Source organism: Parasteatoda tepidariorum, chromosome 7 (assembly GCF_982258835.1).
Source record: "Parasteatoda tepidariorum strain Cologne lab strain chromosome 7, Ptep-v5.0, whole genome shotgun sequence".
Classification (NCBI taxonomy): Eukaryota; Metazoa; Arthropoda; class Arachnida; order Araneae; family Theridiidae; genus Parasteatoda; species Parasteatoda tepidariorum.
In genome coordinates this window covers 69,328,922-69,355,540 of record NC_141761.1, presented here as the reverse complement: position 1 = coordinate 69,355,540, position 26,619 = coordinate 69,328,922, and the positions used below count along the sequence as shown (strand labels likewise).

General features: G+C 27.6%; 1 protein-coding gene and 1 long non-coding RNA gene across 2 annotated transcripts in view; one reads left to right on the top strand and one right to left on the bottom strand.

Moving 5' to 3' along the window:
• Positions 1-18,262, bottom strand: part of Pat1 (Protein interacting with APP tail-1) — a 28,243-nt gene extending 9,981 nt beyond the window's left edge. Inside the window, exons 1-11 of the mRNA XM_043040280.3 lie at positions 18,049-18,262; positions 15,940-16,028; positions 13,935-14,077; positions 11,412-11,535; positions 9,253-9,421; positions 9,119-9,175; positions 6,852-6,884; positions 6,544-6,611; positions 3,802-3,907; positions 3,280-3,404; positions 267-352 (exon numbers count right to left, since the gene is read on the bottom strand). Coding sequence (XP_042896214.1) covers positions 267-352; positions 3,280-3,404; positions 3,802-3,907; positions 6,544-6,611; positions 6,852-6,884; positions 9,119-9,175; positions 9,253-9,421; positions 11,412-11,535; positions 13,935-14,077; positions 15,940-16,028; positions 18,049-18,183 — 1,135 coding nt within the window. The 5' untranslated portion in view covers positions 18,184-18,262. The remainder of the gene's footprint in view (positions 1-266; positions 353-3,279; positions 3,405-3,801; positions 3,908-6,543; positions 6,612-6,851; positions 6,885-9,118; positions 9,176-9,252; positions 9,422-11,411; positions 11,536-13,934; positions 14,078-15,939; positions 16,029-18,048) is intronic.
• A 1,089-nt stretch (positions 18,263-19,351) lies between these two features.
• On the top strand, positions 19,352-22,388 carry LOC147807235 (uncharacterized). Its single transcript, XR_015435765.1, has 3 exons — positions 19,352-19,550; positions 20,153-20,294; positions 22,315-22,388. It is a non-coding gene; the product is annotated as an uncharacterized LOC147807235 (long non-coding RNA).
• The last annotated feature ends 4,231 nt before the right edge of the window (positions 22,389-26,619 follow it).

The following is a 26,619-nucleotide window of genomic DNA, read 5'->3' as shown; positions in this document are numbered from 1 at the left end:
GATTGAATATAATTTTCCTGCTACACTAAATTTTAGTACTTATACAAATAGGAAAAAATAGAACGAACAGAAGAAATTCTAACTTGCAAACTTAGTAATTAAAAAGATTTTATCAAAAATATTTTTTTAAATTATTTTTATAATAAAAGAAATTTGAACAACAAGCATGATTTTATTTAATAAACAAAAATATAAATACCAGTATAAAAATAAATCCTTACAGTTTTAAAAACTATTTTTAAAATATCTGTATAACAAAAAAATACCTGTTATTCTTTTAGCTGAAGGAAGTAAAAAATGATCCTCACTCAACAGACTCTCTTTAATGGTACATGCTTTTTCAATGTGTTCCCTAAAAAATATAAAAAGTTATTATATAACTTTCTTCTATGAAAAAAATGGCTTATTAAAAATAGAACATATAAAAACACTTTGTTCACTGAATAAATTAAACAAAACTAAAAAGTTATAATTTTATATTGATAAAAAATAATGCCATTCATTGCACAATCTTTATGACGAAACAAGACTATCATGCTTAATGTACTAAAATTAATAGCATTCACCAAAGATAATGCATTTCCAAAGATTACCTAAATTTACAGTTCTCGGTTACTCATTAATAATTTCACTTTGTATAGCAAGGGCAAGCAAATCAGCTTTTTTCCATTCCTACATTTAGAATATTTAAATCTTATTGGTAAATTGAGACAAAACGACCACAGAAAATTTTTTTATGGTTTATAAAGAACTGGTATTATGCAGAGAAGCAAAGGTGATTCAAACAGTTCAATATGCAGAATTGGTTGGAGCATGGAATAGAAAAAAAACAATTGCTAACAACCAAAAAAAAAATTTTTTGATAAATTTTGTAAACAAAAAAAAAATTTAAGAACTTTTGGAGCACTCTGAAACTGGTTAAAGTGATATTTAGTTTCCAATAGATAATTTCCAATAGATATACACTAGTGCTATTTAGCAAATTATATTAGACTTAGAGGATAAAACAAACTAGATAAGCCAAAATATTCGCAAAAATAACTCAGTGAATGATAATTTAATAATCATATTGAAAAATCCAAATTGTCAGCACATGACCTCAATTTTTATCACTCTATGGGTTAAACATTATATTTTATTAGTTTTTATGCATTTTGAAAAGTGTATGATAAAAACTTTTCCACAGTATTATTGTTTTTCTCCATCCTTATAAAAATCTTAAAATATTGAAAATTATAATAATAATTGAAAATATTATTAGAAATAATTTTTAAAAAAAACAGAAAATCAAATATCCATATTCAAATTTCCTTAATGAAATGTGAAAAAATCAGCTTCAGTATGCATAGAAATATCAAGAACCTCTTATTTTTTCCAAAAACAATCTTATATAAAACTTGGCAGAATAAAAATAATATTCTTAACTTTCAGTTCAAGTTAAGTTACTTATTATTAAATGAAAACATTTGAGCATTTTTACATGCCACATTTACTAGCTGCACCAGTGAGTTATTGAGAATTACTAAAATTAGAGACAACTAAATCTAAATTAAGTATATACTTAGATGTATACTTAAGTTAACGCAGTAAAACAATATTATGATATTAACATCTTTTAGGGGTAACTTGTGTGCTTAAATATAACTAATTGTGTATAAAAATCCAATGATGGTGTTGCAGTTTACTATTGTTGTTGATGCATTTTTATTGGCCGTAAAACCACATGGTAGGATCTAGTTTGGTTGTTATAAGCATAAAAGTCATAAAGGCATTGTTTTCCTGCAAAACATTTTTTGTAAACCAAATTTTAAGGTTCTTGCCTGTAATATTTATTTTTCTTATTTTGCACTGCTATTATTACATTTTTGATAGCTTTCTAAATTTAGAGTTCACAACTAAAGGAGTTGTTTCGTTATTATAATGTGATTCAATGATATTACCTTATAACGGTACATTAAAAAAAAAAAAAAAAATTAGTGCTAATTACTTATTAACTGTTTCCCAATTATTATTTTTTGGAGTAAATTACATTCATATGCTATTATAAATTACTGTTAAGGATGTTCAGTAAATGATTTAGATCTGAACAATCGGCTCCATGCACAAAGTTTATTCAACATATCAGCCTGCTTGGTAAGCAAAAATGTTCTATTACTGTTGTTATCTCATTAAGTTTGTTATAACAATCTATTTTTAGTTTTAAATGTTTTTTTAAAAAAATTATCACTAAGCGATATTAATGTTCACTAATAGATCTAAATAGAATCATAAGGGAAATTGAAAATACAAGATCTTTCATAGTATTTACAAATCAAATTAAGCTCAAAATAAACATTTAATTTAAAGAAATGAATGTTGGATGTAAGAAGTGGGGGCACAAGTATAGGGCAACAAGTTTTTTATGGTACATATATTTTAAGTGAATAATTTAAATATTCGTAGAAAAAACTGCTTCATTCTACAATTATTGAGAAGCAGTTAGCGAGATTGGTGAGCATCAGAGGTTTAGCTCCCTAGTGTATATATATATATATATATATATATATATATAGCTTGTAATTGACAATCATGACTTTGAATAAAGATTTTATTTTCTTATTATTATTAAAATTATTATTATTAAAATTATTATTATTATTTGTAAATTATTTTTTCTTGACAAAGTTCTAGCATATTTTATTAGGATTGATAAAATATTTATATTATGCAGAACAAAAAATCAATATAAAACAATATTGATCTAATTTCGGAAGATATAAATAACCTTAAATAAAAAACGAGTTTTAAAAAATTATTTTTAATATTTAAACTAATCATGTCATTTCATGTCATTGAAAAACTCACATCTTATATTGAAATGTTAGTTTCACTTTATTCATTAGCAATAAATAAGTAAAAATTTCGCTATTTGTTCAAAAAAATAAAACTTCTTTTTTCTCTCTTCCAATATTCTAGATAAAACATATAAAGTTACAATGTATGTATGCTGTTGTGGAACAGGGAGTTTACGGAGGTTAAGGCCCCATAATTTTGTTACCAATGGCATGATTGTGGCAATGTGGTCAACACTGCACACGGGCTGCCTTTACTTCCAAGAGAAGCTGGTACCCAGCAATCTAAAGCTGGTTGGCTTCAAACCACTACTGGGGATTGAACCCCAGTTCATCACAATGACAGTTCAATGCCACTGAGCCATGGCGGCAGTATAGTTTTTAAAGTATAACATAAATTGCATACACAACAGAGCAACAAACTGCATAAAGAAAGACAAATATTTACTTTGCATCCTTAAAGTTGCCAGTCTTATACTCATTCACATAGCAAGCATATGCTATATCTTCATGAACAGCGGCTACTCGTAGATTTTGGCCACCCAAAATGCTTGTCAATATGTTTAATACTTCCTACAAACAAAATTACATAATGAATACTTTAACATATGCCACAGTAAAAAGCCCAAGTCTGATAAATTCAAAGTTTTACCATTAAAACCTATCAAAGTGGTTTGGTAAAAGTAAGAAAGCATGCTTAGTATGATTCCATTTCAGCATTTTACCAAGCCTTTGCCATGAAACCTAGGAGTTTGATTTCCCAAGCCTCTTTAGCAAATCTTAGATTTTACTAGAAAAACTTGGGATTTATTGAACTTAGGGTTTTTACAGTAATATATACATGATAGTAAGATACAACATAATAGTAAGATACAACATAATAGTAAGATACAACATAATAGTAAGATACAACATAATAGTAAGATACAACATAATAGTAAGATACAACATAATAATAAAATACACTTACTTGGTACACTGTAATTGAGTGATGAGTGGAATCTATATGCAAGAGAAAGTAACCATAATCCATCAAAGCATCCGCCATTACTAAAGTACGTCGACCACAGCATTTTCTACAAAATTAAAATTACATACTTAACATTTTAAAAAATGTTTTAAAACAAAATACAAAACATATTGCTCTCAGGTGAAAAGCGCAGAATTGATTAGATAGGACTCAATGAGTATTTTCAATGAAAAAAAAAATTTAATTTTGATAGTATTCCTACATCATTTCCAACAAAGCAAAATCATTACCTATGTTTAGAGATACAAATATTATTCTTAATTTAAAATAATTTTTAAAAACTTTAAATGTTCATTTACAAGAATTGGACTGAATATAGACTTTGTGAAATCTGTTAATATGAAAAATAGGTTCTGAAAATTGCATAACAAGGTTACAAATTAATTAATTTAAATTAAAAAATTTCACCTATCTCAAAATGTAAAACAGCTAAAAAGGAAAATGGAGATTGAAGACTTAATTACAGAATATTGATAATTTGGAAACATAAAATCAATAATTAATATTTTTTTAGAGAATGCCTAAAAACTATTGAGTCTTTTAAGCAACCTTGATGAAAAGTATACATTTTAATTTATTTCAACGTCATCAATAAACAATATATCTAAAAAGTGGATGTGGGCAATGAAGTGGTAGGCCACCTCCATATTTTAAGCAACTACTAATTCAAGTATCAGGACAAAATAACCTTCTAGGGAAGCTTCTTGAGAAAAACTAACCTTCATTATCTTTACATATAGAAGAAAATCTTGCCATAATTAGTTCAATAGCAATGTGACTCTAATTTTTTCTGCTCAAATAATAACTTTTGTCGGAGTCAGAATTATGTCATTATGTAAAGTAGTAAATCAATCAGTTCTAAATAATTGTCACAGGGATGAGATTGGCTAAAAAGCAAAAAAGCTGAATTTCCAAGCGAGTAAATTTTACGCACGTGCAATCGTTTAATATTAAATTCCAGACAGTTTAAGATAATAAATAACTATGTGTTGAGATAAAATTGTTTACTAATTTATTATTATATAAATGATTACATCGATACTTAACATTTAGTAAAAAGTAAAATTACAAATTAAAAAAAATAAAGCTAGAAATTATATTTTTCTTCAGTTCACATAAGAGACAATTATGTGAAAAACTACCTGATTTAGCTAATTTAAACTACTGAGAACATACATTAAGATTCCATTTCTTTTAATTAATACTGTTTCGTGATTTATAGCAAATATATCAGTACCATGACTTTTAAAATTATTTAGAAAAGAAAATAAATTTTTACATTTGAAATCACTATGTTCATATTAAAACCTAATCTAACTAGAGCCCTGTGAAACATATTACTAACTGTGAAATATTAATACATATTAACTCCTTTACATACGCTTTGCTATTTTAGTTTGAAAAATTACATGATAATCAGCAACTGTTTAAATATTTATTTCTTAAGAATTTTGCATTTCACTTTTTATATTATTGCTTTTGTTTGCTATATCTTTAATGTTCACTATATCCTTTATTTTTATCTTTGTTTAATTTTCGATTGCTGCAAATTGTTCATGTTTCACAAAATAAGCGAAAAATCCCTTAACAAGATCAAATTGCATGTAATGCAGCTTGTGAATGAGGGTTGCTCCAGTTAGGAAAAGTTTTATATATTCTTGTAGTAATAGCAAAACTGACACAAACAGATTGGTGATTAATTTAGTCGTTGGCCCATGTTCCAACATCTTTTAACAAATCCTATTTTTTCTTCTTTGCAAGAACAGAATGTAATTTTGTAATATATTCTCTTCCAGTTTCGCTGATGTTGTAGTGCCCAATCGCGTGAATAAGAATAGCAACGTGCACTTTTAAATCACGTAAATACGAAAAGCTATGTTTGATACTAAAATCGCATGAATAAGAATCGAGATATTAGCAGATTCCAGGCTTCAGCATCGTTTGAATTACCAAAATACGAGCTATCTGGTGGTCGGGTAAAAATGCGGAAAATCTTATCTTCTGCGCTGAAAAAATAGCTATGTAATTCGAATTTTCTGTTTATTTTTGAAAATCGGAAATAAATATAATTAGTTTATTTCAACGGCTGAATTTTCTGAAAAAGCGGAATATTTATTTTAAAAAAACGAGCCGGAGTTTGCGCTTAAAAGGCTGAAATCCGAGAGACAAAAGTGAAAAAAGCAGAAATTCGCTAAAAAGCGGAAAAATCTCATCCCTGTTGTCAAGAAGTTTCCTTACTTTGATACATTGAATAATGACTAAACCTCTAATATAGTAAAGATACTGGCATACATGCTACAGCAATATACACGGTCAACCTTTTGTATTGAATTAAAGTTATGCTCACTTCACATCAAAGAAATAAAGGGTTGTTACTTATGCCATAAGTCTGATTTTAAACACAAAAAAGTCCTACCCCAGTCTGGATTTGGTCTCATCAGGCTAAAGATAACATAGAAAGCTAATATATATGCAATCTAAGGAAAAGCTAGATATAATTTGAAAATGGCACAACTAAAAGCAATCATATATCTAAAAAAAAAACTATTACATTTACACATACTTTACACTTATCATTAATTCTATTGACATCAACAATTCCATTCACAATTTAACCCTTAACAACTGTTTTTTAAAGACAATTAGGAGACATACACAAAATCAAAATTATCAATTAATTACCTAGCTTTGACTAATGCTTGCTTGATTAAAAACTCTCCTCTCTTAAAACACTTTTTCATTAAACATGCCTGAAATACAAAAACATACCAAATAAAGAACTATAAATGTTTTAGCAAGTAAGCCTATTATAGTTTATGATACTATTCTGGCACTTAAAAAATTATCTAATGCTGAAATTTTGCATAATTACACAAAGTTTGCAGTTATGAAATAAAACAAAGCAATTAAGAGCATACTAACAATGCTCAGTTTAGAACATATTATCAGTAAAATAAGAGCCTAATTTTAAATCAAAAATTCTAACATACCTTAGATGCATTACAAAGAATGTTGATAATTTCCTAAAATAAAAATTATTAAGGTTTAGTCAATTATAGCACAAGAATAACATGAAATTTAACTTTAAAAAGCTTAAAACAATTTTAAATATTTATTAATGCTCACTCAAAGCAGAATTTACAACACTATCTATTCAAAATTTCAAATTTCTCTGTGACTTCAAAGCAGTCAGGCAGAGATTATTATTGTTAAAATTGAGCTTAATGTAATATATATTTAGCACAATTGGGAAACATTAAATATAGTATAATTATGCACAAAAACTGAATTTATTTCTATTTTTATACAATCATTTTCTAACTTTACCCAAAAGTAGAAAAAACATATTCTGATATTAAGCCTAAGAAAGAAATCAGAAGAAAAAGATGAACTTTCAGATGATAGAATTAAATTAAATCTTTTCATTTTAAAGAAAGAAACAAAAAGAATTGTAATTTATTGTGTTCTAATTTGTACCAACTTAAAGCTTCTTTAAATGAATTTCCTTAACATACCATCTCAAGTACTTTGTAAACAAATAATACAATAACTAGAAAAATGAAAATTGCTTTTTCTTAGTATCAAATTTCAAATAAGGAAAACTATTCCTTATTTTTCCTAAATGAAGATGAAAAAAAATCTTTTCTGTTTCAAATTTTCACTTGTTCTTTTTTTTCTTCTTTTTTTAATATAAATTGAAAATTACTCTGTGGTGCCTATCACCATGCTGGAGGGTTTCTGCTACTGGGGATGTTCAGAACCTGTTTAACTTCGTTTAATTAAAATTAAAAATTATATGTTAAAAGCAAATTTATTAAATTTATCCAAGTAATAAATATGTAAAAGTTTCTTTATTAATCTAATTTAAAAGGCAAAAGGATTCAATCAGGAAAGAGCAATATAAATTAAATTATAAAATAAAGCTGATTCTTAGCAAAATATGAAATAAAATACTCACCTAGTTTATCAACTTTATCCTTTTAATAATTTATCTAAGTTAACCCATCTGGGTAAAGTGAACAATATGTTTTTCCTTAAATAATATATTTAATTGTTTAATGTAACGGTGAATTCTATCAATTTTATTAATTTTTTTCCCCTTTGCAAGTATTTAAAAATATATTTCATGCAGCCAATGAATATAAGACTATGTTTTATCTTCATTTTACTTCAGAAAATATTAGATATATAACAGAAAGTAATTCTAATTACATTATTGTCTACCATAGTATTAATGTACCAGCCAATAATACTGTCTTTTTTTTTCTCCGTGTAAATGCAAAAAGATTTTTCTACAACCAAATTAAATTTTGGACAAAAATATCATACCTTAATTTCAAAAAATAAGATGTATTAATTTCAATTATGGGCAATATAATGAATACCATTTTTGTATTTTATTTAAAATGGAAAATAATTTTAAATTAAACAATCATGTACGAAAAAAGATTTTAGAATTCATTACTAAAGTTGACAAACTAATTAAATATTAATATTAGTGTTTAAAAAATTGAATTAAATTAGCATATTTGGTTATTTTTACCATTTTAACTAATTACAACACATAAGTATAGACCAGGACGATAAAAAACTAAAGCAAGTTAAGCTAAATAAATTATAATTTTCAGTGATATGCCATGATGCTTAAAGTAGACATTTATCTTCTTTTCACTTTGGAACAAAGATACAGTTTCATAATGTATAACTGAATCTTTCTATGTACTATATAAAAAAATAATTTCAATGTGACGCAAATTTTATGAGATATATTTAAATAACTTATATATTATGATTTTCTTTTATTTGATTTATGATCATCAAAGAATTAAAATGAAATTACAATTAAAATTTAGCAACAAACTTGTAAACATTAAACATTAACAAGGTCCTAATTTTCAGTTAAACATTCCTGTGTTAAAGGAAATATTGTTAAAAAAAATTAACATATTTGCATGAATATTTAACAAAGTTTTGAAATGTGACGTTAACTGGATATTTTATTTTAATGAACGTATAGCTTTTGTCTTCAAATAAAAATAGCACTGATCGAAGAATAATAAATTCAAGATGATTTTTTTCATAAAGGACATAATGGTTTTAAGTATAGAATATTTAATCTTTTTAAGTAAATACTATATTTTAGGTATTTTAACTATTTCATAGCTAAAGAACTCATTAAAAAGATTAACAATAAATTTCACAGCAAATATCATAATTTTTAAATTTTGACATAAACTCTTAAGAAAAATTATCTTACACGAGTAGGAAGAGTTGAATCTAGACATTTGATAGCTTCTTCACTCCATTTATATGCCTAAAAATTTAATAAATAAATTAAAATTAATAATTTGAAGAAAAAAAACTTTAACCAAATACACGAACAGAGCAAACCTCTTTACTGTGACATTGCATGAAATAGAAAGCAGAAAATTCGCTATACAATCCGGCAAAATTTATTCTAAGTCCTAGTCTTTCAGCTAACTGTATAGACTGTAATGCTTCCTGGAAGGTTGATTCTGCTTCTTTAAATTTACAATAAAGTGTTCTAACTTTCAGTAATCTAAAAAAAAAAAAAACATTATGAGTATAAATTCTATTTATACCATTTAGTTCTGTTAAATAAAATGTATCAGAACAAGAAAAATTACATTAAATAGAAATATGACTTCTATCATAAAATATATATGGAATTTTTTGCTTAAATAAACAAAAATAAAACAGATTTGGTTTATTTAAAAGAAAAAATTCTACAACACAAGCATTTAAACTTTAAAAAAAAAGTTAGATATTCTTAAAAAAAAATTACTTAAAAAAATTAATTTTTATTTATTTTTTTCTTACATCAGAGTTTAATGAGTTACTTTGAATTGAAAAAAGCTACAGATTTAAGTTCTGTACAATTTAGAATGTTCTTTTACATACCCGGTAGCGCATTATTAGGAAAACAGTAAAAGAACACCATTTATCAATGAATTCCAGTGTTATCCCAAAGCGTTTTGGAAAGAGTGGCCCGCACTATCTATCCCTTGATCCCTTTAAATACCTTTTTTTATTGTAAAAATAAGTTGCCATCTCTTAAAAACACTGTCTTTTTAGTCATATTCCATTTAAAAATAAATAACTCACTGCTTAAATAATAATAACACATAGATAAAAATTATCTGTGCTTATAGGTTTAATTCTGATTACTATTACAAATATTTATTTCGTTAGGATTAATCTCAACTGATTAATTTTTATAAGTTTCTCTTTCTTTCAAGAGATGATATATATTAATGAATTTTTCGAGAATTTAAATTTTAAAACTATCTTTCAATAAATACTTTTTTTTTATAAAGAATCACCTTTAAATTATCGTTTTTTCATAATTTTCATTTTAAATTATAGGAAAACGCTTGTTTATCAATTCATAAGTTGTTTATCAATTAATCATTTTTTTTAGTTTTTCTTTTCTTTTCTTTTTGAAAAAAAAATTATGCTCAGATATGGTCTTGTCTTTTAGCATGTCTTTAATTATTTTTATGAACTACACATTTTTCTCTTGTTTTGATAATTTGTAAGAATTATTTTTTCAAATACATACATAAAACAGTATACGAGGGTAATTTAAAAGTTGTTAAGGATCAAATTCAGCTATTACATAGTATTAAACAATTTAATAAATTTTCATGGATTTGAACGAATGCTCTTTTCTACGAGGAAGCCTAGGGAAAACTCTGGAATTTTGTAAGACAAACTGATTAGTTATTATGTAAAAGCATTTATATCTTTTATATGGGTGCATGAAAGACGCAGAAACTTTTCAGCCAAAAAGTAAAAAAAGCGTCCTTTGAACTACGCTTGGAATGAACTCTGCCTTTAGACTTTTCTTCTTTGTTATCTTTACGAAGTCAGTAATAAATTAAATACATGACTGTAAATATTTTTCGGAATAAAGAAATTATTCTGAATCGAAGATAATGTAATCAGCTTTGATAAATAAAAGAAAAAATTTTTGAAAGGAAGGACAGCAGACACTGGATTGATGTACAGAATAGAAGTAGGTTATTTTCTGATTTAACAACTATTTGAAAATGAAATATTTACAAAGAAATTAGTAACAATGAAAATATAGATAAAGTAAATAGAGAAACAAACCACTGATTTAATTATTTTAGTTATAAATCAGAGTGTATCTCACATTTGATGACATCTTTGAACAAAAATTTTTCCTGCCATACTGTATTTTAATAAAAACAATAATAGTTAAAAATAACAAAAATATTATTTTGAGAACAAACAATCTGATACTGGTCATTATTTCAAAATATTTTGGAATAAATCCACGTCGATTGCATAATTCTAGCTTAAAAACCATAGGACAATAAAACTATCATATACCTGTCACGAGCGTTACACCTTGATAATTTAATTTTGAAATGCAAATAAGCCATAGCTAATAGAAATTACTGTATGTCAAAATTCATAACGAAAGCAATGATGATTTCCAAAGTTGAAAATTGCATTAAATATAATTGTTAAAATAATTATAACATTGAAAAAGCAATTACCTTTTAAGGCACTCAAAAATTACAGACCAACCAATAGTTTGCGTATTTCTCCGAGACAACTCTAAGCATGTCAAATATACTATCTCACTTTCAGGATACCAACCAGCATCAGTCAAAAAAGAACCTAAATATAAAAGTTCATTTGTTATTTATTTAAAAAGAAACATTTAAAATGAATGCCCAATTTCATAGGTGCCCTAGTGTAATAAATGTATTCATTAAAAAGGTATATACCCGGAGACCCGAATATAAGAAAGTTTCGGATGTACTCCTATCAAAACGTGTGCTCATTTTGTTATATAGCTTACATCAAGTTTTAAATGTAATTCTTGACAAATCTTCAAATAAATCATGGTTGCTAGACATGACGGAACATACACACAAATTTTTATGAATTTTCAGAGAAAAAATTACACAGTGTGAGATCTTGAGATTGCCACTGTTTAACAGCAGCATTTTTCTGCCCATTTTATTTTTCTAGAGGGGTTGATGTCCATTAGATTTCCAATACCATACGTTAGTGATTATACTACTTCAGCATGTTTTGTACATTTATTGCACGTTGCATAGTACACCAAAGATGTTAGAAAATTCCTTTTGACTTGTGCTGTATTTCATAGATATGATGTAGCTTTATGCCCACAAAAAATTAAATTAAGATTCACATGTATTTGTAACATATAAAAATATGATCCAAAATGGACTTAAATTTCACATTAAAGCTTCAGAATGAACAATAACTGTTTATTCAGAAAATAAACAGGATGGAAAAACCCTGAGTAATAATAAAAGTTTGATAATTTGTCTTAGACAAGAATTGAAATCAAACTAATACAAACTAGTAATAAATGCTTCATATAAAAATCAGAAAATAGAAAATATCCCAGATGCAAAAATATAAAAGAATTAACACTAAATATATGGATATTATTATTTAAGTAAAAGCATAAATCCAAGATATTAAAGCATATTTCAGGATTAAATTCCAAATAAATAATCCATTCAAAGCATAGAATAGGAATTAAAAACTTAACTAAAAATATTTTGGATCAGATAGAGACCAAATTTTTAGAGTTATTTAAAATAATTCTAGTTTTTTTATAACTTTTAGTTCAGTGACGCACCCACTTGAAAATAGATTTCTTTGGTGAGCCACATACTTTATTCAAAAGCATGAAAATAAGGTATGACCAGGACAGCGCACAAATTGTGAGGAGCATGCTTGGTTCCTAAGATCTGGAGGCTCACATATCTGTACATTAATTAAAATTCAGACACTTATGGTGATGCTAACATTATTTTAATGATATATATCACACCGTGCATAAGAAATATGAAAAACATCAAAAGGTAAAACACAAACTAAACATGATGATAACAAAAATCTAGGAAAAGGAACAAACATTTTGCAACAAACATTAGCACTGTGACAACAAACATTACAAGTAGCAACTCTATATAAACTCTTGCATAATATTGATGACAATACAGTTTAACGAAAAACTATTTTACAAAAAATTATTTTTTGTGCAGTCAGGCAATTGTCATTTGTCATGAATTTATATATTTTGTTCCAGATTTTTTCCCATATTAATGAGAGGACGAATTCAGAAGTTTACTGTGATTAATATCTTAGTATAAATAATAATTTATAAAAACTTGAGTAAGGTGTAGAAAAGTAATTTAAGTTTTGTGTTTAATGCATATAATTTCAAAATTATTAAAATGTGTTATTGAAGACAGATGTTACCTATACATTAATTTATGTTAGTGAAATATTATATTTAACTAAATATATAATCTTCATATATAAACAAAAATAAGCAAAACTGAACTAAACTAAAATAGTTAGAAATCTAAATTGGACAATGTTTGCTACATTAAAACAAACTTGTATCAGTTATTATTGATTATATTGCCGAGCAGCTTTCAATTACAATGAAAAGGTTTATTCTGCAATGCAAAGGTTTATTTTGCAAAGTAAAACAATGTAAAGGTTTATTCTGCAATGGAAGGGTTATAAATAAAATTTATTGTTTATTATTGTTTGTTAATAAAATTAAAATTTTCTAACTAATAAACTAAAACTGATTAATTCCCAGAAACAAAACTGTGTTGAATATTCTAAAGAATAAAAATATATGTTTACAAATAATAACAATTTTATATTTTTCCAGTAAGGCCACTTAACACTGTTCCATTTTTAAAGAACTTATAAAAACATGCAAAAAAATACTAGAAAGAAATTATTTAGGTCAAAATTTTCCTTAAAATGTAATAAAAAGTATTAATAACAAAAGTTTTGTAAATTTTTAATAATTCTCTGTAATTATTTAGTAGTACAATAAAAAAATAATAGTAATAATAATTTATGACAATTTACCCCCCACTTATACTTGTACTTTGAACACAAACCCAGCTGTCTAAACACAATAAATACTAATAGAAATATAAAAGAACGTATGATTAGCTGTTATCACATCACAATACAAAAATATGCTTAGAAATAAATACAAAAATTACCTAAAGAAAATCCCAACTGTATTGTCTTCAACTCATCAAGATGGAAGCTCTGTAAGAGATATTTCTGAAATCCATTGGCCAATTTTAATGCAATAGGACATCCTACATCCATCAGAGCTTGAAATGCATTATGTAATAAATTCCTAAAGAAAAATAGAAACTTTTTAGATAAAGCAAAACAGAATTTAGTTATAATATTGTTTTTAAATAATATTAAGTATTAACACATTTTATAAAATGTTTCGGTTGGTAAATGCAACAAAATAAAAAATTTGATTTAAACTAAAAAACAAAACAAAAGATTAATTTTTTAATAAATTATGATTTTTGATAACCTTCAAAAACATTAAGGATTTGTCAAACAATTATAAAGAAAAAATTTTAAAAAAAAATAATAAATAATTCAATTTATGATTTTTATGTCTTCCCTTTCACTGAAAAACAAAAATGTAGTAATATTTGCTAGGTTTTTTAAAACATTATTTATAAAAACTAAAAACCCTTAACATCCATTAAAATTTTACCTAAAGTAAAAAAAAAAAAAAAAAAAAAAAAAAAAAAAAAAAAAGAGAAAAAAGAAAAGAAAAAGAAATGCAAATCTGCTTCTATTTCTTGTAAATTTTCTGTCTTAAGAAAAGAAAAAAATATTAAAACTAGTTATTAAAATAATAATAATTCTGTTCTTAAAATTTTTTATGCATATTTATTTATAATATACCATAATATTAGATAGCAAAATAATTTCATGATTGACAGGAATATGCAATAAAAATTAACAAATCCCAGGTCCAACTGATAAAAAACAGTATTTCTCATTAAAATAAAATATTTAATTTATTACAATTAACGGCAAGTATTTTTATAAATTCTGATTATTTCAAACGTAAAAAATAAAATTTCATCCTTGATTAAAAAATATAAAATGATTCTATAACTCAAAAGGGTTGCGCACCCCTATTATACAGCATTGTAAAAGTAACACAGCAAGGATAAAAGTTGTAAACAATAAGAATACCCACCAGAACAACTTTGATGGCACTTAGAAATGTATTTTAATAATTTTCTCTTTATTGTTAACATCAGCAACAATAGTCACAAATAGATAAATTTTCAAGAAAGACATTTGCATTTACATTATACATATGAGGATAAAAATATTAATATAGCTGTAGAAGGGAGCAGCAAAGATATTGACATAGCCGATGTTTAATAGAAGGTTTTAATGACCATTATGCACATCTGAATCTGGTTATTATTAATAAGAACTGAATTAACTAGATTAATGACCCCTCCTGGATGTGTGAGTATTGCTTTGTATTCTTTACGTTGAAGATTAATTTTAGGTTAAGGTCCATTGCATGGCTTTTTTAACTACATTGCCTGGATAGGTAAAAAGTTTTCACATAAACTCTGAAACAATATATGATGCACAGAACCATAGGGTGTGGTACTGGTGTATTGAGAAGTTTGGGGCCACATGTTAATGGTAAAGCCAGGCAAAGGGTTAAGCATTCTGCTATGGACCACCTGTAGTCTATTTCAATTGTCAAGCTTTGATGTTTATTTTATTGCATCCTTTTTATATTTATTTATAAAATCTTTTAAATTATAAAACATATATTTTCCAAATTTATAAATCCTGGCACTAAACATTGCTCTATTTTAACTCAAATCTGGTATCCAGAGGTAAACAGTTAATATAGGTTGATTTTATTTTTAAATATTTTAATATAAAAAAAATTGTTCAATCAGTTCTTGGATAGCAATCATTTGACATAAGAATAAATCTGACTGAATTTTTTTTTGTCCATATATGATATTCTTTATGATTTTGTTCAGATAAATAAAATTGAAAATTTCAGTGCAGTTGGGTTGCAAAACTTTTTGGGGCCTGAATAAAAGAATCCAAAAACGCTCTGATGAAGAAAAAAAATTACAAAACATGGTTGCTAAGTGGTAAAAAAATCAAGCACAAAACATTAACAATATCGAAATTGTAACATACCTTTTATCAGTAACTTTCAACAGTTTTGCAAAAACTTCTAAGTTTTCACATTCTCTAGCTAGTCGTACTAAATCACCCTTTTTGTAAAGCTATACAAAGAAAAGTTTATGTGAGAAAGAAAAGTAATGTGAGAAGTACAACCAACTTATTATCATATAAAAATCACAAAAGATAAGTTTTAAATTTTTATCCACTACTTTAAAATTTTTATAAAAAGAAATCTGTTTTTTTTTTTTTTTCCTGACGAATTTTATCAGGACCATAGTGGCATATTTAGCTGTGAGCAAATTATGAGTAAAAGGGAAATAGTGGAGTTTTAATTCTCCAAGCATTGTTATAATAAATTTTTAATAATCTTCTCATGACTTATCCGACATATATATTGTGGCATAACATTTATGGCATTTTAAATAAAAGTTTAAAAATACTTATCACTTTTGTTGAAATTCAATTTAAGACTAATTATTAAAATTACCCATGAAGCCTTTTGACATGACTTTGTTGTTGTTGTTACTTTACGTCGCACTAGAGCTGCACAATGGGCTATTGTCGATGGTCTGGGAAACATCCCGGAGGATGATCCGAAGACATGCCATCACAATTTTGAACCTCTGCGGAAGGGATGGCACCCCCGCTTCGGTAGCCCGACGACGTGCGCGCGAAGTCGAGCACTTTACGGTAGCACAGTTTAACGAGGACCAATACCGCACATCCTCGGTCCCTACGCAGACTGATCCAAGTGGTCACCCACCCGCACACTGACCGTAGCCAGTGATGCTTGACTTCGGTGATCTGCTGGGAACCGTGTCTTAGCGATCAGTCCACTGCGGGACGACATGACTTTGGAACTGATATAAATGTATTAAGAAAACTATAACAGTAAGTTACTTACATGCATCCTTCCTCATAGAAACAGATTTTATAATTGATTCTAATCACACACACAAAAAAAAAAACAATAATCTGATATTATAGGTATTTAAACCAAATTTTCTTTTATCAATAATAGTATAAATTATTTTCTGAGATATTTATTATTTTAGTAAATTTTGAATTTAACTGTATACCTTTTTTTTTTGTACAATTAGTTTTTTAATCTAATATACCTGTAGAGTTACATTACATTTAATAATAATATTGATTTTAGTTTTTATTATCTGAGCGTAAATTAAACAAATTAGTTACACTAAGATTAAATAAGACATAAGATAAAAGCTTAGCTTAGTTAATTCGCTTTAAAAGACAGTTGATTTGTAGAACAAATTATTATGTTTAAAACCGAATTTAACATTTGTCTATGTAAAATGTGTCTATGTGTTTACCACAAATAGCATTTCTCACATTTTGAAAAAATAATAGATTCTTTGAGTACAAGAAATTCAATTTAGTAAACAATATAGTAGCATCATTTGACTACCTAGTAAAACATATTACTGGGCACAAACCTCTCTATACTAAGAAATGAAATGATTTTTTTAATCAATTGAGTTTTCGAACTTATAATTAGAAATCATTCTTCAACGTAGAGAAACAAAAGTACCAAGACTATGCTTAAGTGTTATGGTAGCATTCAATTTCAAGAAAGAAATAAAAAATTTAGTGTTATTGAACAATTTGATCTAAATTGAAAATAATAAATGAAATAAACAAAAAAAAACATTTCATCAAGTACAGCGCAAAGAAATGTTAATTTTGAAACTAACTACTGAAAATCCTTTCACACTCTAGACACAAACAAAATAATAATAAGCACTCATGAACAATACAGGTCAATTAAGACGCAATTAATAAATTCAATTATGAAAAATTAATTGGCAATGGATGCATTTCAAAATACCCTTGCTCGCTTAATAGTCCATACAAATAAGGAATTTACACAAGAAAAAAAAAGAGGCAATTTAGTAACATAAATACAAAATTAACCACAACAGTCGTATATATATATCTTAAGAAAACGCACAATCGATAATTAAACGTACTCTTCTATCTTTTGAAAAATAAGCTTAAAATAAATAAGAGCTAGCAATTTAAAATAGAACTTGAAACAGGAAATCAGTCTGATCATCTAAAGTTCAATAGTAAATATCGAAAGCAAACTAAGTTATTTACTTGCAAGCAAACATCAAAGAGTAGATCGCCATGAAATAGTTTAATGTCCTTTATATATGAATCATAATTTGAAACTACAGATGTAATTGAATAATTATAGAGTGTATCTGGTATCCAATTTAGTGAACGAGCCATTGTGGTATAAATAAATAATAAACAATTCTTTCTGAAAGGGTAGTCTGGAAATGTTTATATTCTGCTCTTTGAGGTTACAGTTAAAACTTTTATACGTCAGAGTATATTAAAATTCTAGAGTTATTTTTACTGGTTCAATTTTACATCTATATAAGCACATGCGTAAGACTACAAAATGAAGGACGTTCTCTCTGGATGCGAAAAAGAATTCGCGTATATGAACTCGGAAATGAAAATGGAACTTGATTGGACAGGCTTATGCGTATGAATATGTTCCACCAATCTGATTTTTAATCGTATCTCCAAATTCGCATGAGCGAATTTTTCGCGCCGAGTGTAAGTGGCCCTTAAAAATTTTAATTTTTATTTCTCGAAACAGGTCAGTGGTTGTCTTATTAAAATCAGTCCAGCAGTGGACTGATCGTTAAAAAACGGTTCCCAGCAGATCACCGAGGTCAAACATCACTGGCTACAGTCAGTGTGCGGGTGGGTGTCCGCTTGGATCAGTCTTTGAGGGACCGAGGTTGCGCGATATTGGTTTTCGTTAAACTGTTTTACCGTAAAGTGCTCGAAATTGGGCCCAGGTGTTCGGACTACCGAAGCGGGGGTGCCATCCCCTCTGCAGAGAATCAAAATTGTGATCCCTTATGAAAATTTAAGGTATATTTAAGGTTGATTTGAGGTATTTTTGAGGTATTAAGGTTGTTTTGAGGTATATTTGAGGTATATTTAAGGTTGCAGAGAAAACAGCAATAAAAATTATACCTCGTAAAGGTTGTAATTAAGGTGTACGAGGTTGATTTATATATACTTCAGCTTGTTTTGAGGTTGTTTAAAATTCACTTCAAATCAACCAGACTGATAAGGAGATTTTTAAGGTATGCCAGGTTTATTTTCTTACACTTGTAACAAAAGAGGTATTTTTGAGGTATAAAAATTTTTACCTTATTTCAACTAACGATAAAAAGGTATTTATTGAGGTATATGAAGTCATTTTATTTATACCTAAGCTTATTTTGAGGTTGTTTTAAATTCACCTCAAATCATCCAGACTGATAAGATGATTTTTAAGGTACACAAGGTTGTTTCTCTTACACTTGTAACAAAAGAGGTATTTATGAGGTATTAAAAAATCAACCTTATTTCAGCTAACGAGAGTGAGGTATTTATGAGGTATAAAAAATATACCTTATTTCAACTAAAGAGAGTGAGGTATTTATTGAGGTGTTGAAGTCATTTTATTTATACCTAAGCTTGTTTTAAGGTTGCTTAAAGTACACTTCATATTAACTAACTCACTTCCCAGAGTTCCATGCGAGCCGGCAAATGGCGTGTGTGTTGACAATCGAAAGTCTATTCGAAATTCGGTAAGTGTGCTTGACATTTATTAATTTAGTTTTATCACTTTTAATCAAATATGCTTCAATTTTGAAACTTAAATTTTATTATTTTTGATTTAACGACGCGTCCTGATCTTAATTAATTTAAGTTGGAGGATATTCTTAGAAGATATCGTTGTAGGCTTAGCAATAAGAGAGAATAACCGAAATATTTCTCGTCACTGTTTTGGGTAACATTACTGGTGAATCGTTACAGCAGGTTATGCTCACTATATTTTATTGTTTGTAGTTCAGTCAAATAGAACTATTCTTTCTATTTTGCTTAAATGTATATGTTTTAACGTAGCAGTATGCACGCTGATTAATTGAGAAAAATGTTCACAATTTCTCTTATAAATAAATCATTGAAAATTGAAAGATTTTTAAAATAGCAATTTTGCTTTGAAATTCTACTATAGCTGTATGCTTATCGTTTGGATATTTGTTGCAAATTTTATATTATTGTTTATATATATATATATATATATATATATATATATATATATATATATATATATATATATATATATATATATATATATATATATATATATATATATATATATATATATATATATATATATTTACAGAGCTTATCCACAGTTCCCTGATATTACTGAGATGGCCTAGGCTGTAAATAGCACATGCGCGGCGGCGCAGAAGAAGAGACAAGCAAGCTACTGCTCAGCCTTCCCCTAGGATATAGTTCTGAATTTATACCTAAAAGAAAAAGTGATCTCTCCTAATAAACTACAGAATTTATGTAATTGTTGATAACAATAGTTTGCTAGATATTTGATAATTGAAAACTAGTAACTGTACTAGCTCACTTCTTCATGTTTGATCACAAAACTGCTATTTTCACTACATGTTATTTTTTCGCATATTACCCACGTTAATTATTTACTAAGCAGATTGTTATTACTTATTAGAATATTGGGCAGAATGAAATTAAATCCGATTTCAAGTTTATATGACAATTTGTTTCAAGGTTATGAGCTTTTTCATGCAGCTGTTTATGGTTCACTACTTCAAAAATGTGCGAATTTCGGAAATCTTAAATATTTTAGAAATAAGTCAGTATAGTATGCAATTTTAATCCTGAATTGAATAAAATCAATTGCAAATAAAAACATTTATTGTTGAAAGTAATATGCATTATTTTGAGTTTCATCCTATGGGATGTGTATTTATATTTAAACAAGTGTTTGTAACAACTAACTATTAGTTTTATTCTGCTCGATATTATAAGTTATATAGGAGATATTATACTCAACTTATTTTAAAAGTATTATTTCAAATCATTCTTTCTTAGACATTTTCCTCACATAAAATTACTCACAACTTTAAAATAAATGCTCCTTATCAGCTTGTAATTTGTTCTATTCGATTGAGTGTAAAAAAAGAATAAATATTGGTACATAACTTTAAAATTTTAATTTATTAAACGATTGTAGATTCTTGATTACATTGATTAAAAATTATTAAAATAACAATTTTTTAAGAAACTCTGATGTGATTGACAATAACATAAGTCCTTTTCAGAACCAGTGTCAAAAATTTAAAAAAAAGCTGCTAGTTTCATGAAGTCTGGCAAAAAGTTGAAAAATATAGAGTAGGTTTATTGAGTTTAAACATTTTTAAAAAAAGAAAGGGAAGGAAATCTAATTATTAAACTTACAAGTACCATAATGTTACAGATGTATAGAAAAATAAAAAGTGTTAAAATTGCATAATAAGATTTGAATTATACAGGGTGTTTATAAAGTCCCGGACCCATTTTGATGTTTAATAACTCATAAAATAATAAAGATAGATTAAAATTAATAACATTAATGGTTTGATAGACTCAAAAAGTTTCTTGACCCTTGTCAATGAACTTCCACGTGTGCCCCCTTCGTCGCACGGAGAATATCAAGTCGATAGTCAATTTCACGAGAGGAAGCTTTCTTTTTTACAGAAAAGACAATCTCATCAGTCGTATACTTAGACATGTTGGAAAACTTCGTATTTCCACAACTATAAGAGCTTCAGCCACATGTCTTTTTGCAACAAGATGGTGCACCACCTCATTGGGGTATCATCGTTCGTAGCTCTTTGAATGACCATTTTACAGGAAGATGGATTGGGCGAGGAGGTCCAATTCCTTGGCCACCCAGATCACCTGATATAACGCCGCTGGACTTTTTTCTTTGGGGATTTATAAAGGACAATGTTTACAGGAGGATCGTGTCGAACATTGATGGCCTAAAAGCCAGAATTACAACCGCAATAGCCTCTGTGGATGCAGACATGCTTGCCGCTACCTGGCGTGAAATTGACTATTGACTTGATATTCTCCGTGCGACGAAGGGGGCACACGTGGAAGTTCATTGACAAGGTTCATGAAAGTTTTTGAGTCGATCTAACCATTTATGTTATTAATTTTAATCTATCTTTATTATTTTATGAGTTATTAAACATCAAAATGGGTCCGAGACTTTATAAACACCCTGTATATTTGAATTTCTGTAAATGTTGCTAATGGTAATACTGTCTTCAGTGTATTTTATTTTGTGGCTGTGATACATGTAATGCTTTTTAGCTACGAGGATTGAATAGAAACGGCAGAAGATATTTATCTGAAAAAGAAAATTAATTTCATTCAGTTAATTTAAATGATAAAAAAAAATACTTTCTAATATTTTAAGACCTGCCACTATTATTGTAAATATGACTTTTTTACTAATTTATATATTTTTTTTCCTTTTAGGTTCCAATAATTGCAAGTTTCAACATGTAGACGGAAACAGTATTTAAAATAATTTTGTTGGTTTGCAAAAAAAGTGAAATTTTAGTTTTAAATAAAAGTATTTTGAATTTCAGCTGACTAATTATTTAAATTTGTAGTTTTATAGCTTTAAAAATTCAAGCACCTTAGACAACTATCTTCTAAAAATACGAGTATGAGTTCCCATAAATAATTTTTACTAACTGTAGAATTTGGATAAGTGTTATTTTAAGATGATTTAAATCAATCTATTAAAATTATAGAAGAATTATGCATTTGAAACTTTCTTTTATTGCTTAACAAAAAAAGCAATTACTGCCGAAGGTTTAGTATTAAAAATTTCAGGTTGATAAATGATCTCTACTAGTGAAAAAAATGTAATGTACATTATTCTTCATATAATATATATAATATCTTTATATATATATTATATTTTTTATATAGTGAGTCTAAAAATTAATAAACTAGGTGGTCCGTATAACACCTCACCTTCGTAAATGCTAAAAAAACATCTTTGGTTGATAAATTAATACTTCTAAAAATACAAAAATATATACTTGAGGTTACGAAATAATTACTTAAGGTAGAACATGGAACACATGGCGCTAATTAAAAATAACCTTTCCAATTGTTGAAAATACACTTCAGGTTGATTTATAACAACCAAAAGTGTAAAATGGCCCACCTTAGGTTGAAAAATATATACCTCTACAAGCATAAAATTATATACCTGAGGTTGAAGAATAATTACCTGAGATAGAACAAAATACATTTGAGGTTGATTTATAACAACCAGAAGTGTAAAACGACACTCCACAGGTTGAAAAATATCTACCTCCACAAGCATAAAATTAGATACCTGCGGTTGAAAAATAATTACCTGAAGTCGAACAAAATACACCTGAGGCAGATTTATAATAACCTGAAGTGTAAAATGACACACCTTAGGTTGTTGAATAAATACTTCCACAAGTGTAAAAAAATATACTTCAGGCTGAAACATATATACCTCTGGAGGTATATTTAAGGTATATTTGAGGTTGATTTTGAGGTGTTCATTTGCACCCTTTTCAACCTTTACGACGTATTTAAACAACAACCTCCTTTATACCTTTAAAATATACCTAGTTTATACCTCATTTATACCTCGATTTTTTCATAAGGGATGGTATGTCATCGGATCATTCTCTGGGATGTTTCCCAGACCGTCGCCAATAGGCCATTATGCTGCTCTAATGCGGCGTAAATGAACAACGTACAACAACATCTTTTTAAATTTAATCGAAATCTTGTTTTTGCATGCGTCGTAAATATTGATTAAAATAAGTTCTGTGCAACTTTTTACACCGGTAAGCGAAACTCAAACATACCTTATACCTCCAGAGGTCATGACTCAACCTGAGGTGTTTAATTTTACATCTGTAACGAGGTAGATATTTACTACTTTAAGGTGTTTCGTTTTCAACCTTAGATTATTACTTATCAACCTGAAGTATATTTTTCAGCATCTGTGAAAATATTTATTCAACAGCCTAAGGTGTTTCATTAAACACTTCATGTTATTCTGGATCTACCTCAAATATATTTTTTGACAGCTGTATAATTCTTAATAACATTTTGTATAACATTTATGACATTTTGTATAATTTTTTACTAACGTGAGATGTTTTAGTTCTACCTTAGGTTATTATATTTCAACTTCAAGTATATATTTTTATGCTTCTAGACGCATTTTTTAATCAACTTAAGGTGCGTCATTTTACACATCAAGTCATTATAGATCAGCCTCAAGTGTATTTTTTTAACCATTTCATGGGTTGTTTTTTTCTGAACGTTAGGTGTTCGATGTTTTACTTTAGGTTATTATTTTATTTCTCAGCCTCAAGTGTGGGTTTATATAATTGTAGAGGTATTTATTTATCTACCCAATGTGAGCCATTTTATACTTCCTGTAATTATAAATCAACTTCAAGTGTATTTTTGGACAATTGGAAAGGTTATTTTTTATTAGCGTGAGGTATTCCGTGCTTTACCTTTCGTTATTATTTCGTAATTGCGTACCTTTGGTTATTATTTCGTGGTTATTATTCTCAAGTATATATTTTTGTATTTTTAGAGGTATTAATTTATCAGCCTAAAATGCGACATTTTACACTTCACGCTTTTATAACTCAACGTTAAAGTTGTTTTCTTTAATACTTACAAAGGTGATAATTCACAAACGTGAGGTAATATATGGTTCACCTAGCTCATTAATTTTTAACCTTACTATTGGGAGTACAAATTAGTTCGGTCCGTTTTTTGTGGTCGAAAATGCATTTATTTCAGAACAAATAAAATGAACAGATTAATCAAAGTATTGTCTATCGCTGGCTACTACTTTTTCCCACCTCTCAAGCAATTTTCGAATTCCATCTCGAAAAAATGTCTGGTCTTTTGAGGCGATCCAAGTTAGGAGCCAATTTTCGATTTCTGCGAAAGAAGTGAACTGGTGAACTGCAAAATCATACTGCATCCGTCGGAACAACCAGTAATCAGAAGGAACAATGTCCAGAGAATACAGCGGGTGTGGTAAAATATTCCACTTGAGCGTTTCCAAATAGTTTTTTACGACTTTTGAGACATCGGGCTGACCGTTATTATGCAGAAGAATAACTTTGTCATCTCTTTGCTCGTATTCCGCCCTTTTTTCTCGTAATGCACGGCTCAAATGAATCAATTGTAGCCTATACCAATCGCCCGTAATGGAATCACCAGTTTGTAGCAGCTCATTTTATACAAAACTATTCACCATTTTCTATTCTTTATTCACCATTAAAAATTCTTGAAATGTCGAAACCATTCCCTACATGATCTATCAGTTAGAGCATTGTCAACATAAACTTCTACAAGAATTTGATGCGCTTCAGCAGCACTTTTCTTCTAATTAAAGCAGAAACATAAAACCTCCCCCAAATGGTGCTTCATTACCGCAAAATTTGGCATATTCAACAAAGTGAAAAACAAGGTTTTTGTATGAAACTCAAAGCGATATAAACTGAATATTATTGACAGATATTTAACCTCTCTAAAACCACTGAAACCAGCTGTCACTATGTAACATTCATAACAGCAGAGCCATTTCTTAAAAACGGACCGAACTAATTTGCACACCCAATATTATTTATTTGTCATAAAGAATAGCGTATATCTTTAAATTTTTTCACTAGTAGAGATCTTCATTTATCTACCTGAACTTTTTAATATTACACTCTTAGTATTGATTGCTTCTTTCGTTAAGCTATAAAAAAAAGTTTCAAATACATAATTCTTCTGTAATTTTAATAGATTCAATTAAATTACCTTGAAATAGCACTTATCCGAATTACAAGGTTAAAAATAATTATTTGTGGGAACTAACGTTTTTATAAGGTAGATGTCTAAGCTGCTTTAATTTTCAAAGTTATAAAAATGTAAATTTAATTAATTAGTCAGCTGACATTCAAAACACTTTTTATTTAAAACTAAAATTTCATTTTATTTTACAAACAAACAAAATTATTTTAAATATTGATTCTGTCTCCCAGTTGAAACTTGGAAGTGTTTAAACCTAAAAATAAAAAATATTAATTAGTAAGAAAATCATATTTACAATACTAGTGCCAAGTTTTAAAATATTAGAATCATATGATCTTCAACAGAATTAATTAAACAAAATAATACTTTTTTCTTCATGATTTAAGTTAATTGGATGAAATTAATTTTCCTTTTCAGGGCATTCCACTTCTGTGATTTCTATCATCATCGTAGCTGAAAGAGTTTAAAAGTGCAACAGGTACCACAGCCACAAAATAAAACACACTGAAAAAGTACTACCATTACAACCTTTAAAGAAATACAAATATATAATTCGAATCTTATTAGGAAATTTTAACACTTTTTATTTTCCCATAATTCAACCTACATCAGGGCTGAATTACCCATTAGGCCAGAATAGGCCATGGCTTGGGGCCCCCAATGATAAGGGGCCCCATTAAAATGGATTTTTGAAAATAAATTTTAAAAAATTAAGGAAAACAATGATTTTTCAAATATTTTCAAAATGCTATGATTATTTTTTAGTTCTAATTTAATAAAATAAAGTAAAATTTAATTTATTATTATTTATTTTAATTTTAAATATGCTTTCTTAAATGAAAATAAATATGAATACTTTGATGTTTGAATGAATAAAAAATATACGAGAAAAAAATTTAATCTAAGGGCCCCAGAAGGGTCCAAATTTGAAGGGCCTAGGGCCCCGCGTAC